The sequence below is a fragment of the Globicephala melas genome, chromosome 9, assembly GCF_963455315.2.
Source record: "Globicephala melas chromosome 9, mGloMel1.2, whole genome shotgun sequence".
Classification (NCBI taxonomy): domain Eukaryota; kingdom Metazoa; phylum Chordata; class Mammalia; order Artiodactyla; family Delphinidae; genus Globicephala; species Globicephala melas.
The window spans coordinates 6,826,723-6,840,716 of record NC_083322.1 but is presented as its reverse complement, the minus strand read 5'-3'; the positions used below and the strand labels follow the sequence as shown (position 1 = coordinate 6,840,716).

General features: G+C 50.5%; 1 protein-coding gene across 2 annotated transcripts in view; it reads left to right on the top strand.

Moving 5' to 3' along the window:
- ZNF783 (zinc finger protein 783) overlaps positions 1-13,994 on the top strand; it is a 19,433-nt gene extending 5,439 nt beyond the window's left edge. For both annotated transcript variants that reach the window (XM_060305168.1, XM_030854170.2), the window contains exons 2-7: positions 1,569-1,970; positions 2,049-2,175; positions 2,339-2,467; positions 7,747-7,875; positions 8,954-9,064; positions 10,814-13,994. In XM_060305168.1, the coding sequence (XP_060161151.1) occupies positions 1,569-1,970; positions 2,049-2,175; positions 2,339-2,467; positions 7,747-7,875; positions 8,954-9,064; positions 10,814-11,652 (1,737 nt within the window). In that variant the 3' untranslated portion in view covers positions 11,653-13,994. The remainder of the gene's footprint in view (positions 1-1,568; positions 1,971-2,048; positions 2,176-2,338; positions 2,468-7,746; positions 7,876-8,953; positions 9,065-10,813) is intronic.

Sequence of the window (13,994 nt, the reverse complement as noted above, 5' to 3'; positions counted from 1 at the left end):
TGTTATTTAATTTATTATGACTATTTTTGTACAAAACTTTTCTCCAGGAGAAGGAAGAACCACATATTTTTTTCTGCATCCCCATTGCTCGTTTACTATGACAGATGTTCAGTAATTGTTATTGGATGAATGTGTTGTTTAATTGTTTAGTCAGTCGCTCATTCAGTAGGTATTTATTGAGCGTCTTCTATGAATGAGGCAGTCTTTTAGAAACTTACGTCGTCATGGAGCTTATGTTCTCATGGGCGAAGCAAACCATAACACAGGCATACACATGGCACGATCATAGATTATTAGTGCTGTGAAGGAAGGGACTAGCAGGGGGCCTATGTTAGATGTGTCCATCGGCGAAGGTCTCTTTGAGGCAGTGTTTAAGCTGGAGCCTTATACGAGAGGGAGCCAGGCGTACAGAGAGGTGTGGGAAGAGCTAACAGAAAGGTGGAAAAGAGAGCTGGGTGCATCATAGGAATCCAAGGAGACCAGGGTAGCTGGAGTGTAGTTGATAGCCAGGAGGATATAAGCTCAGGGAGGTAGGCTGGGATACGATACGAAGTTTAGGTTTTATTCTGGGTACACGGGAAGCTGTTGATCGGGGACTAAAATGATCTAGTCTGTGTATTTAAAAGATTACTGATCACCCTGTGGAAAGTGTATTGTGGGGGAAGAAGGGCGAACTGGGGAAACCAGCTGGGCAGGATTGCAGTGGTTTGGGGGAAAGATGATTGGGATTTTGACTAGTCACGGCAGAGAAGGAGAAAAGAGGATGGATTTGAGATAGTTTCAGAAGTTACACGGATAGGACTTGATGGTGATTTGACCATGAGGATGAGTGCAGTGAAGGGATGAAGTGTCAATTCACCTTTCCAACAAAGCTTTCAGCGAGATGAACTGGGACTGAGACTTTGTCATCAGGCACCAAGGTAAGCTGAGGCACTGCAGGAGCTCTTTTCCGAGATGCTGAAGGACATTGTAATGAAAGAGGTGGAGGACAAAGGCCATATGAACTGCTGCATCCCTGAGCCAGAGCCACCATCGTCATCATCCCCCTCGTGATCAACAACACAGGGCTCACATTTATTGAGTATTTGCCATGTGCTATTTACAAAGATTGTACCATCAATTCTCACAATCCTATCATGTAGGCACTGTTATTACCCCCATTTTATAGATGTGGGATTGAAGTTGAAGTGCTTAACAAACCTTGCCAAAGTCAGCCAGCTCGTGAGCAGTGGAGCTGCCAGCTGCACTCTGGTTGTTTGACTGCAGAGCTTCTGAGTTTCGGAGGAGGAGACTGAGACCCGGAAAGGAAGTCACCTGTGTGAGGCCACAGATGCTTTCCTGCTTTGGCCATGCCTTTCCTCCTGTTCCCACTTGCTAACACCCTGGTCCAGCCAGTGTTTCCTGTCCTAGAGGCTGGATGTCCCCCCTCCCCATCCCTGGCTGCCTGACTGGTCCTCAGGATCCCAGATGGGGCTTCACCTGGGCAGGTGCCATTCTGAGGTTTCTTTTAGAGATGGACATTTTGACTGGATAATTCTGATAACATCTCTCTTTTCTCTTGTGGACAGGCTCCAGAGAGGGACAGGCAAATAGGGGATGAAAGGCCTTTGACGCCTTCTCCATCACCCCAGCTGGCTGCTGAGAAGAGCTCATACCTCTACTCCACGGAGATCACGCTGTGGACGGTGGTGGCCGCCATCCAGGCGTTGGAGAAGAAGGTGGATTCCTGCCTGGCCCGCCTGATGACCCTGGAGGGGCGGACAGGGAAGGCTGAGAAGAAGCTGGCCGACTGCGAGAAGACGGCCGTGGAGTTGGGGAACCAGCTGGAGGGCAAGTGGGCAGTGCTGGGGACCCTGCTGCAGGAGTACGGGCTGCTGCAGAGGCGGCTGGAGAACGTGGAGAACCTGCTGAGGAACAGGAACTTCTGGATCCTGCGGCTGCCCCCGGGCAGCAAGGGCGAGGCCCCCAAGGTAAGCCCTGGGCGCCGGGGGTGGGACAGTCCGTGCCCGTCAGCGTGCGGGTGAGCGTGCGTGACACTGTGGTTCCAGGTGCCCGTGACCTTTGATGATGTGGCCGTGTATTTCTCTGAGCCAGAGTGGGGCAAACTGGATGAGTGGCAGAAGGAGCTGTACAAGCACGTGATGCGGGGCAACTACGAGACGCTGGTCTCCCTGGGTAAGGCTGTGTAGGTGGCACCCTGGGCCTCGGTGCACAGATGGGCCTCCTGTGGTCTGGGTCTTGGCTTTGGCTTCTGTTCCTCTGGGGGTCTCTGCATCTCTGTGGGCAACTGCATGGTGGGTGTGCAGTCCTGACCCAGCTGCCTCTGTTCTGTGTGCAGATTATGCCATCTCCAAACCGGATATCCTCACCCGGATGGAGAGGGGAGAGGAGCCTTGCCCTGAAGGCCCGAGGGGCCGGGAGGAGGGGAGTGACAGAGAGGAAGCACGCCCAAGGAGGCTGGGCGCTGGTGAGTGGGGGCAAGATGGAGGCGTGGCTGGGGACAGTCCATTCATGTCCCCAGCCTCCTGCGCTTCCGAGCCGTGAGGCCAGGACGGAGCGCAGGCCCTTAACCCAGGGTGGGCCGCGCCCTAGCCCCCTTCACTCGTTTCACCTACCTCCACCCCTCACCTCTGACAACCGCCAATCTGTTCTCTGTATCTATGACCTCATTTTTGTGTCTTTGTTTTTAATAGATTCCACATATGAGTGAGATCATACAATGCTTGTCTTTCTCTTATTTCATGTAGCATAATGTCGTCAAGGTTGTCGCCAATGACAAGATTTCATTCTTTTTTGTGGCTGAATAATATTCCATTGTATGTATATGTGACATTTTCTTTATGCATTCATTGATCAGTGGACACTTCAGTTGTTTCCATATCTTGGCTATTGTATATAAATAGTGCTGCCGTGAGCATCAGGGTGCAGATATCTTTTTGAGTTAGTGTTTCTGTTTTCTTTGAAAGAATACCTGGAAGTGGGATTGCTGGATCATATTGTAGTTCTATTTTTAGTTTTTTGAGGAACCCCTATAGTGTTTTCCATAGTGGCTGCACCACTTTACATTCCCACCAACAGGGTACAAGAGTTCCCTTTTCTCCACATCCTTGTCATTTCTTGTCTTTTTGATAATAGCCATTCTAACAGATGTGAGGTGGTATCTCATTGTGGTTTTGATTTGCATTTCCCTGATGGTTAGTGATGTTGAGCATCTTTTCATGTGCCAGTTGCCCATCTGTATGTCTTCTTTGGAAGAATGTCCATTCAGATCTTCTGTCCATTTTGTAATTGGATTTTTATTGCTGTTGAGTTGTGTGTGTTCTTTATATATTTTGGAAGTTAACCCCGTATCAGATGTATGACTTGCAAATATTTTCTCGCATTCAGTAGGTTGCATTTTCACTTTGTTGATGGTTTCCTTTGCTGTGCAGAAGCTTTTTAGTTTGATGTATTCTCTTTTGTTTATATTTGCTTTTGGTGTCAAATCCAAAAAGTCGTTGCCAAGACTGATGTCAAAGAGCTTACCGCCTGTGTTTTCTACTAGGAGCCTATGGCTTCAGGTCTTACCCAATTGCCTTTCTTTTTCTGATTGTGAGCCTTATCCTTCTGTTATAAAGTTCCCCGTCAACTTTTCACCTAATGATTTTATTAGCCATTGAAAATTGTTGCCTGGATTCATTATTTTATTAGGGGTTGCAAAATGGTGAAATTTGGTCATTACTTTTGTACCTAATAGCTGAAATTCTTTTTTTTTTTTTTTTTTTTTGGTACGCGGGCCTCTCACTGTTGTGGCCTCTCCCGTTGCGGAGCACAGGCTCCGGACGCACAGGCTCAGCGGCCATGGCTTACGGACCCAGCCGCTCCGCGGCATGTGGGATCTTCCCGGACTGGGGCACGAACCCGCGTCCCCTGCATCGGCAGGTGGACTCTCAACCACCGCGCCACCAGGGAAGCCCTGAAATTCTTTTATAAAGAATAATTTCCCTAACTAACTCTTTTAGTTACCTTGAAATATAGTCTGTACAGAAAAGGCAGGATAGGTGCTTAATTCTTTCCCTTCATCAGTTTTTAGAATGAAGAGTTGCTTCCTTAGACGCCTCCAAAGGTGACCAATACTTGGGCTTTTCTTTCTTTTTTTTTTTTTATTATTATTATGACTTCATAGATTGTTGAGTATTTTATACATGCAGTCCTTTGCAGCCATTATTTTCATGCTTAAGTTGTCCCATTTTTAGCTCTTGGGAGCCCCTTCAAGTTGACCTATAGGTCGTTTTGATGTAACTTTGATGGCGTTCAGACACCGTAAGATGTTCTAGTTTCATCTTGTATGTTTCCTTCCCCAGACCTGGAATAAGAGTTTCTCCAAGAAGTTTTATTTCTTTCAATAAGGAATGGTATTCTGAAACTGCAGTATGAGTTCTAGTAGTTGCTAATTTTTGGCATTACTTCTAGGCCTTCTCAGAAAATATGTATTTTTGAGAAGAAAAAAATCATGAGTTCGTAATGATATTTAGAATTCAAATTTAATGTCCTTTGATTTTATACTTGTATGTCACTTTTACATGGACATCTTAAATTCCTCACTATATTAGCATAATTACTTATTTGCATTACTTTGTATCATTTTGTATCCAAATCTTAATATTTCATTATCCTATAATATCTTATTTGGAATAATAATAATTTGGAAATAATTTCAAATAATTGAGTCTGTATTACTACTAACAATTACACTTCTAATTGAAATTTGAGATTTCTTTGCAGCTCTTTTTGTCATCTGAATGCATATTTCATTCAGGACTTAATAGACAAAATAATGCCTTTTAAAGTCGCTTGAAATAATTCTTTTCTCTATGTGGTTATGCCACCAACTTGATATACAGTTAAGTTTTTTTGTTTCTGCTTAATTTTACTTATTTATTTTTATTTATTTATTTAATTTACTTATTTTAGGCTGCGTTGGGTCTTCGTTGCTGCGTGCGGGCTTTCTCTAGTTGCATCGAGCAGGGACTACTCTTCATCGCGGTGCGCAGGCTTCTCATTGCGGGGGTTTCTCATTACGGTAGCTTCTCTTGTTGCGGAGCACGGGCTCTAGGCACACGGGCTTCAGTAGTTGTGACACACAGGTTTAGTTGCTCTGCAGCATGTGGGATCTTCCCGGACCAGGGCTCGAACCCGTGTCCCCTGCAGGCAGATTCGTAACCACTGTGCTACCAGGGAAGCCCCTGCTTAATTTTAGGTTTTTAGTGATGGCTCTTTTTAATGATGATTTAATTTAACTTTTTGAACATGTAAGACATGGTTGCAAAGTCAAAATGATTTAACAAGATACACTCAGGGAGGTCTCATTTCCACCCTTATCCCCTCCCTCTCCCTATAGATAACCATTTTTATTAACTTCTCGTTTATACTCCAGTGTTTCCTTTTGAAAATGTCACTAATACATAGATACCTTTGTATTCCCCCATACTATTTGTCTTTGAAATACCTCATAGCAGTATGTAGAGATCTTCCTAATTTTTTGTGTGAATATGGAATGTTCCATGGTGTGATATACCATAGTTTATTTAACCAGTCTTCACTGATGGATTATGTGGGAAATAGCCAGTATATTGCTGATATAAATAATGCTGTAGGAAATATCTTGTGCATAAATCAGTTCATATTTTTGTCAGTGTATCTTTGGGATACAGTCCAGAATCTGGACTGCTGGGTCAAAGATAAATGAATATGCAATTTTTAAACAATTTATCACCAAATCCCCCTCCATAGGGGTTGTATCATTTACATTCCCGTCAGCATTGTGAAAGAGGGCCTCTTTCCCCACAGCCTTGCCACTAGAGAATGTGGTCAGACTTGTCAGATTTCTGTCTGCATAATAGGTAAGTACTTCAGTGTAGTTAAAAAAATAGATTTATTAGAAATAATTCACTCATTTAAAGTATACAATTCAGTGCTTTCTATCATACTCATAGATAAGTGCAGCCAACACCACAGTCAATTTTATAGCATTTTTGTCACCTCAAAAACAAGCTCTGTGTCTTTCAGCTATCACCCTGACCCCGTTCCCAGCCCCCCAGCCATAAGCAACAACAAATCTGCTTTGTGACTCCGTAGATCTGCCTATTCTGGACATGTCATGTAAATGGAATCACGTAGTATGTTGTCTTTGGTGTCTGTCTTCTTTCACTTAGCATAATGTATTCAAGGTTCATCTATATTGAGCTGTGTATTAGCACTTTATTTTTTTTTCTTATTTTAGTCAAATACATATAACATAAAATTTACCATATTAACTGTTTTTAAGTATACAGTTCAGTGATATTAAATACATTTACCATGCTGTGCCACCATCACCACCATTCATCTCTTTTATTCTTTTACTGAAATTCTGTACCCATCAAACAATAACACTCCCCCCCTTTCTCAGTCCCTGGCAGCCACAGTTCTACTTTCTGTCTCCCTGAATTTGAGTACTCTAAGTACTTCATATAAGTGGAATCGTACACTGTTTGTCTTTTTGTGGCTGGCTTATTTCACTTAGCACAGTATCATCAAGGTTCATCTATGTTGTAGCACATGTCAGAATTTCCTTTATTAAGGCTTTTATTATACTGAGGTAGTTTCCTTGTATTCTTAGTTTTTTGAGTAGTTTTTTCATAAAAGGGTGTTGAATTTTGTCAAATGTTTTTTCTGCATCAGCCGAGATGGTCATGTGGGGTTTTTTCCCCCCTTCATTCTCTTAATGTGGTGTATTCCATTGATCCAGTTTCATATGTAGAACCATCCTTGCATTCCAGGAATAAACTCCACTTGGTTATGATATTTGATCCTTTTAATATGCTGCTGAATTCGGTTTGCTAGCATTTTGTTCATATTGGGATATTGGTCTGTAGTTTTCTTGTAGTGTCTGTCTGGCCTTGGTAACAGTGTAGCTTTGTTTGTTTATGGCCATTTTAATTTTTTATTCTGTGAAATATTCATGTCTTTTCCCGTAGGAAGCTTTTTTTAAAAAATAAATTTATTTTATTTATTTATTTTTGGCTGCGTTGGGTCTTCTTTGCTGCACGCGGGCCTTCTCCAGTTGTGGCGAGTGGGGCTACTCTTCGTTGTGGTGTGCAGGCCTCTCACTGCAGTGGCTTCTCTCGTTGCCAAGCACGGGCTGTTGGCATGTGGGCTTTGGAGTGCAGGTTCAGTAGTCGTGGCGCACAGGCCCAGTTGCTCCGCGGCATGTGGGATCCTCCCGGACCAGGGCTCGAATCCTCGAATCCGTGTCCCCTGCATTGGTAGGCGGACTCTCAACCACTGCACCACCAGGGAAGCCCCCTCCCCTAGGAAGCTTTTTAAAAATGCATACTTCCTAGGCCCACCCAGAACTAACTGATAAGAATCTTGGGGGGGCTCCCCAGGAGATCTTTATACACCAGCCTGGTGGAGGACCTGGGATTGGGAACTACCGTTGAAATGTTCTGAGCCAGGAGTCCTTAAAAAGCCAGACCTTTGGTCCTGCTGTGTCATGACCTGTGTGGTACTATCGGATAACTTAACATGCTATATATACCATTTCCTTTTCTCAGATATGGAGGCTTTAGTCTAGACTCTAGTTACTAGACGATCAGTAAAGTTCACTGAATTATCATACCCTGTGTTTGACCTGATGCTCCAGGTGACTGCATTTAGCCACTCCCCAGAGGCTCCTGGGAGACCTCTGCGTTGCCCGTAGTGTCACTGATTTGCATTCCCCAGGCCTTCCTCCATACCCAGAGCACACCTCCAGCCCAGTCAGCCCTGCCCAGAAGGAGCCAAAAGAAGGTCAGGCCTCCAAGCACCAGCAAGACTCAGAAACAAGAGTAACCCCACCCGAAACGAGCACCGGTGAGTGAGCGCTGGGCAGCCGTGTGAACAGGACCAGACAAGCGGTACTGAGCATAAGCGCTGCAGCTCGAGGCGGGGAGAGGTGGCTGGGCGCTGGGCCAGGCTGGGCAAGGCTGGACAGGTTTCCTGGAAAAGGGGTCCCTGAGACGGGCCTTAGAGGTAGATTTTGCTGGGAACACAGGGTATTTTCAGCGGGAGGAAACAGTCTAAGCAAAGGTATGGGTTACTTAGGTATGTTGGGGGCCAGGTACACTGATCGGGCTGGAGTGAGGGGAAGGGCACAGGAGGGGGACATTGGGTCTCTTCAGGGTTCTTAAGACAATCCCATTAATGGGGCAGTACGTGCCGTATGCCTAGCAGAGTGCCAGCATGTGTGCTCCTCAGTGAGTGTCCTCTTCTGAAGACCGGTGAAGCTCCAGTCACCGCTTCCAGTGTTCTCTGCTTTTGTTTAAAGGGAATTCTTGCCCATCCTGTCACAAAAATGGAGTATATTCAGGGGGCATTTAGCATAGCACTTGGCAGGTAACCCAGAGCCTCGTTTTCTGTCTCCAGACTGCTCTGTGCTGGCTTGGCGTCCCCCTCCTGCCGGCCTGACCGTTCAGTCTCTGGGTTGCTTTCTATCCAGTTACTTCTGTGCATCTTCCCCACTGAATATGGGCCCCTGCAGTTGGAGGTGACACCCCATCCCCGCTCCCTGTGTCCATCCTTTCCAGCCAGTGTGTAAGAGGACTGGGACCTTCTCATTGTCCTTTTGCTCTGTTGCAAACCCGGTGCTGTGCCCTGGGGCCTCCCCAAACCCTCTGTCCTTTTGAGGCCCATCAGGGTGACCCCCAGATGCAGAGGGGCCAGTTGTTAGCACCACGTGCATGGGAATTGGGGGTGTGGCCTTCCCCGGTCTCCGCCCACCTCTGAGCAGAGGCTGCGGGGTGGGGCACCTGCCACCCTTGGGACAGAACCCAGCGCTCCCTCTTCCTGGGCCTCAGGCACTTGAGCGTGTCCTGGACCTGCTAGGGAATGGCTGGGTCTCCCTGTGGGAGCCTGCTGTTGGGAAAGGCCCTCATGGGACTCTCTCTCACAGGACCACTAGCCAGCACTAGCGTTTTGTCCTCGGTTAAACGGGAGGAAGAATCTTCAGATGGGGAGTCACCCACCTCCCCTCCCAGGGACATCCTGCCCGGCATGGGGCCAGGTGAGTGAAGGGAAGAGGCCCCGTGGCCACAGCAGAGCCTCGGAGGAACTCGGGGGCCCTTTGGGAGTGGGTAGGGGTTGCATGATGGACCTGGTAAGGGGTTTCCTCTTGAGGGCTCCCTCCCTCACACCCCAAGTATTACTTCCCTGGGGCTCTGGGGACCCAGATCACCTATGGTCCTGCTCCTCCCCCGTCGTGGTCTGGTCTGGCTGGAAAGGTGCTGCTTAAAACAAGCTGTGTGCCACCAGGTGTGGCCTCCTCACAGCCACCCTGTGAAGTGGCCCAGCCCACAGCCTCTCGCGTCTTGCAGCTGGAGTCTGGAGGCCTGTGATTTAAATTTAGCTCTTCCTGCTTAGAGTCTGTGTGTTTTCTATAAACCGGGCTTACCTCCTGATAAGCAGGAAGAAAGAAAGCGATTATTGCCTATTTGGGCCCAATAGAAAGGGATCCAGCTGTCCTCCCATTCCATTCTGGTACCTGCTTCGGTGGGAGGCAAGCATGAGATCTGGGCCCACCTTGGGGTTGTGGTGTGGCTGCAGATGGGCTGCAGATGAAGAGATCTGGGAGCCTTGGCCTTCACAGAGAAGAGGGCCTGAGACCCTCACTAATTTCTAAGCCCAAGACCACCATGGGGGCCTCTTCAGTGCAACAAGGTTTTACCTCAAAGTTTACAGGATTCTTAGACTCTTAACGATTCTGTAGCTGGAGGACTAAATTAAAAACAGTGGGTCATTTCTGACATAGAAATAAAGTTCTGCCCTGAGTTAATTTGTGAGGATTACTGGGTGAGCGGTGAGCAGAGAACCCAAGGTCTTGCTGTCGGGTGCTGCCCTGGAGGGTCACCAGTTAAGGGGTCTCTTCCTCAGTGGCCTCCCGACTTGTGGTTTAAGCTCAGGCTTCAGCAAAAATAGAAATCACTCTTGTCTTGGACCTTGGAAGTTGCCTAATGAGGGCTGTAAGTTTTCATTCTAATAGGCAGCGGGCAGGGTTCTCTTGTCACCGTTGAGCAGACTGTGCAGTCTAGCAGCTGAGGCTGCCGGATCCTGGGGGATGGTTGGCTGGCTCCAGAGGAAACCAGAGGTGACCAGCAGCTGGAGGAGGTGGGAGAATGCCGGGTTCCAGGCAGGGCTCTGCGGCCAGGACCGGCCTCCTCAGCGACAGGGACCCCTGGAGCTGCTGCTGAGACCACCTGTCACTGCCTGAGTCCCACCTCAGAGTCAAGTGTGACCCACACTGAGGCCCAGCCGGGAAGCCCAGGACTCGTGCCCGCTTTCTGTCAGGGCAGGTGGTGGACGCTCGGTGTGGACTTGTTACTTGGCTGCGTAGCTCTGAGGGGGGCTAAGTCACCCACCACCTCCAGGCCCGAAGCCTCTTACCTAGTGTGGGGGCAGTGGTGGCCCGCAGGGCTCATCGTCATTCACAGATCAGAACTAAAGTCGTCAGAACTTTGGGGGTCCCGCATGGTCAGCATGCCGCAGGGCACAGGACGTAGGCCTCCCTTTGTCTGCCTTTCATTTTCCCACCCATCTGCCTCCCCGGTCTGACCCCTGACCCCAGCTTCTGGGTTTGCAGCAGTGTTTCCCTGCTCTGGCCGGGAGCGCTGGGAGGAAGAGGGGCCCGGGGAAGGCTGGGGGGTGGGGGCGGGGCTGGTGTGGCTGGAGCACGCCGGGAGGCCAGGACTGGGTCTGTGGCCCGGGTGGGGGCCGGCGGTGTGGTCCGCTTGAAATCAACGCAGACTCCGTTTGCCAGGTGGTGGCGGTATGGTCATCAAGACGGAAGCACAATCTGAGGACGAGATGATGCCTGAGCAGCTCTACCTGGGGGAGTCCCAGAACCAGCCAGAGTGTAGACTCCCCAAAGGGCCCAGGAGCAGGACCGGGGGTTCTGGCCGGCCTCACTCGGGGGCAGCGCCCAGGGTGCGGGCAGGGGACCCTCTGCCACCGGGGGCACCGGGGAAGGGGGGCGAGCCGCCTCGCGTCCTCCCCCGCCGGCGAGAGCGGGCCTTCCCCTGCCCTGACTGCGGACAGAGCTTCCGCCTGAAGATCAACCTGACCATTCACCAACGGACCCACGCGGAGGAGGAGCAGCGCGCGGAGGCCCGGGGCGGCTCGGCCTCCGGGGCCGGGGGACGTGCCCAGCCCGCGCTGGAGCCGGGGGAGGTGGTGGTGCCCGGCCCCGTCATCCGCTGGCTCCCAGAGGGGCCCGAGGGCCGCCGCTGCTTCGTGGGGCGGAGGCCGGCGGCCGCCAAGGTGTACCACTGCAGCGAGTGCCTGCGCTTCTTCCAGCAGCGGAAGAGCCTGCTGCTCCACCAGCGCCTGCACACCGGCGACAGCCAGGGCTGGCCCGCCTGCCCCTACTGCGGCAAGGCCTTCCGCCGGCCCTCGGACCTCTTCCGGCACCAGCGCATCCACACGGGCGAGCGGCCCTACCCGTGCCCCGAGTGCGGCCGCGCCTTCAACCGCAACCACCACCTGGCGGTCCACATGCAGACGCACGCGCGCGGCCAGGGCGGCCCGCACGTTCCGGCTCCCCCCGCCCGCCTGGGCAGCCCGCCGCTGGCACGGCCCAGCCCCTCCGAGGAGGGCTGACCGGGCAGGAGCCTGCGGGGCACCCCCTGCTCCAGGACCACCTCAACACCGGCGGAGCCCTTCCACTTGTGCCTGATGCTGGTTCCTCCTTCTGCGATGGCTTTGGAGAGATCTTTTTACATGGGAAGCAGTGGCCTTTTTGATGACAGAGTGTATGCGTGTCAGATGCCTCAGTTTCCTAAGTTTGTCACTCTGCTGCTTTTTCTACATTCCTGACTTACACAGGGGCCACTAAGGCTTAGGGGATGCCAAGCTTTGGTGGGGGCCTTTGACGGGTACTGTGGACAGGCAACAGGACCAGAGGCCATGGCCTTTCTAGTAGGGGGTGTTCGAGACACGGAGAGCCTGGGGTTTGATTTTATACACAGAGGTCTTGGCCTTCTGTCAACACGAGAAACAGCAGAGTGGACAGACAGCCTGAAGAATAGGCACTAGAAATTTGAGTTTTCTACTGTTATTTTGAAACTTTTTTTAATGGAGATTTTCTAAGTGCTTCTGTAAGTATTGTGTGTGGTTGTAAAGGGGACCGAGAACTCCTGAGGGGCAGGTATTATTCTGCCACCTCCTTGTGTGTGGGGATGGCAGAGGGACTGTCCAGACCAGCCTGGGAATGCCTGCTGATGGGGGTGCCTTGGCTGCTGCCCTGGAAACCAGGTGTCTTCCCAGGTGTGTGTTCGTTGGTCTAGACTGATTCCCAGTATTCCTGGTCCTTTCCCCAGTGGGTGTTCACATTCATGATTGACTTTGGTAATCAGCTGAGAGCGGGGAACTGCAGCCTGGAGTGGATGACATTTCCCCCAAGGTCTCAGTGTTCACGGGTGTGCACGCTCCATGGACTGGACCCCACCTGACACCTGGGGGGTGGGGGAGGTCAGGTGCAGAGCGGGCCCAGGAAGTTCCTCCCGAGAGGAAGATCCTGGTCTGAGGGAGGCTGGTCAGCCCACGTGGACTGTGGGGTTGCCAGGCCTGATGTGTCACGTTAAAGGAGGGGGTTGTCTTCTAGAACTTGGGGCTCATGGCAGAGTTAGGCCAGGAGATCTAGGTGAATCTTTTAACCACCTCCATCCTCGTGTTACTTGTCTGTCGAAGGTGGTAATGACCCCAGTGCATCCTACCTCACCTTAGAGTTGTCAGGGTCATAATAGATTTAGAGGCAGCGGGACAAATAGGAAGCCTGATTTCGACCTTCCTTTCAGGTTCAGGGCCCCCTTTCTCTTTCATGTTGATCTTCCAGCCCTCTTCCCAGTCAGAATCACTCAAGAAGGACCTTTATTTTCTGGAGTGAGTGGAAGGTCCCACGGGTGCAAAGTGAGGTAAGACTTTCCCTTTGGGCTATATCCGCCTGGAGCCTTTTGTACCTCAGTGGAACAAATTCTCACCAAAGCAGTGAGGTTCAAACTGTGGAGGTTCGGGCTCTAGTGTCGCGCCTCATGGAGAAGTCTCGGTGGCACCTAGCTTCTTGTGCCTCTTCAGTCACACCACTTTGGGCGCTCCCTATAAACCAGCCCTTGGTCTGGGTGACTTTGAAGCTGGAGTGATGGGTCCTCAGCTCTTCTGATTGTTGTCTTATTTATCTGGCACTATGTGAAGTGTCCAGTGTTCAGGCCTGCTTCCAGGTGCCTGGGTCCCTGGCTGTGCCACTTCCTCTTGCCCCCCTCTGACCCTCATACCTCTCCTAAAGTCCTGAACAGGGTTGGGGGCAGATGGAAACATTGCTGTCATCTCTGGGGCGAGAGTATACGCGTCAGTGACTGCTCAGCCAAGCTCCTCTGGGCTTGGGAGAGGCGCCCCCCTCCCCTGCCATAGATCCTGCTTGTCTGCTCTGGTATCCCCCAGCTCTTGCCAGGGCCCCGCAGTCAGGGCTGGGCTGTCAGCAAGTGCTCAGACAGGATGTGGTGCTAGTGAAGCTGCTGAGAGCTTAGCCCTCAGCTGCAAGAGCTAGTCTCAGGTGTTTCCTTGGAAGGCCTCAGGGCTCAGAGTTTCCAGGCTTTTCTAATGCTTAATGCCCTGTGTAAATACGCAAACTCTTAACAGAAGCAGTAATCACTGTGCAGTGGTGCTCCTCTTCTTCCAAAGCATTCAATGTGCCGGGCTCCCGGCTAGGCCCTGTGAGTTTGCCTGGCACTCACTAGGTGTTCAAAGGACATTCTTTGCACTGAAATGAGTCAGCGGAGGCTGCGTGACCTGGGAGGCTGGAGCCTGGTCTGACCCCAGTCTCACTCCCAGCTCTGGGTCTCGGGTTCCTCATTTGTAAAGCAAAGTTGGGGTTCTGGTGTTAAAAGGCCCGTTAAGAACTGTGACGGTGGTGAAACCTTGGCCCCCATCAGTGCTCAATAAATATG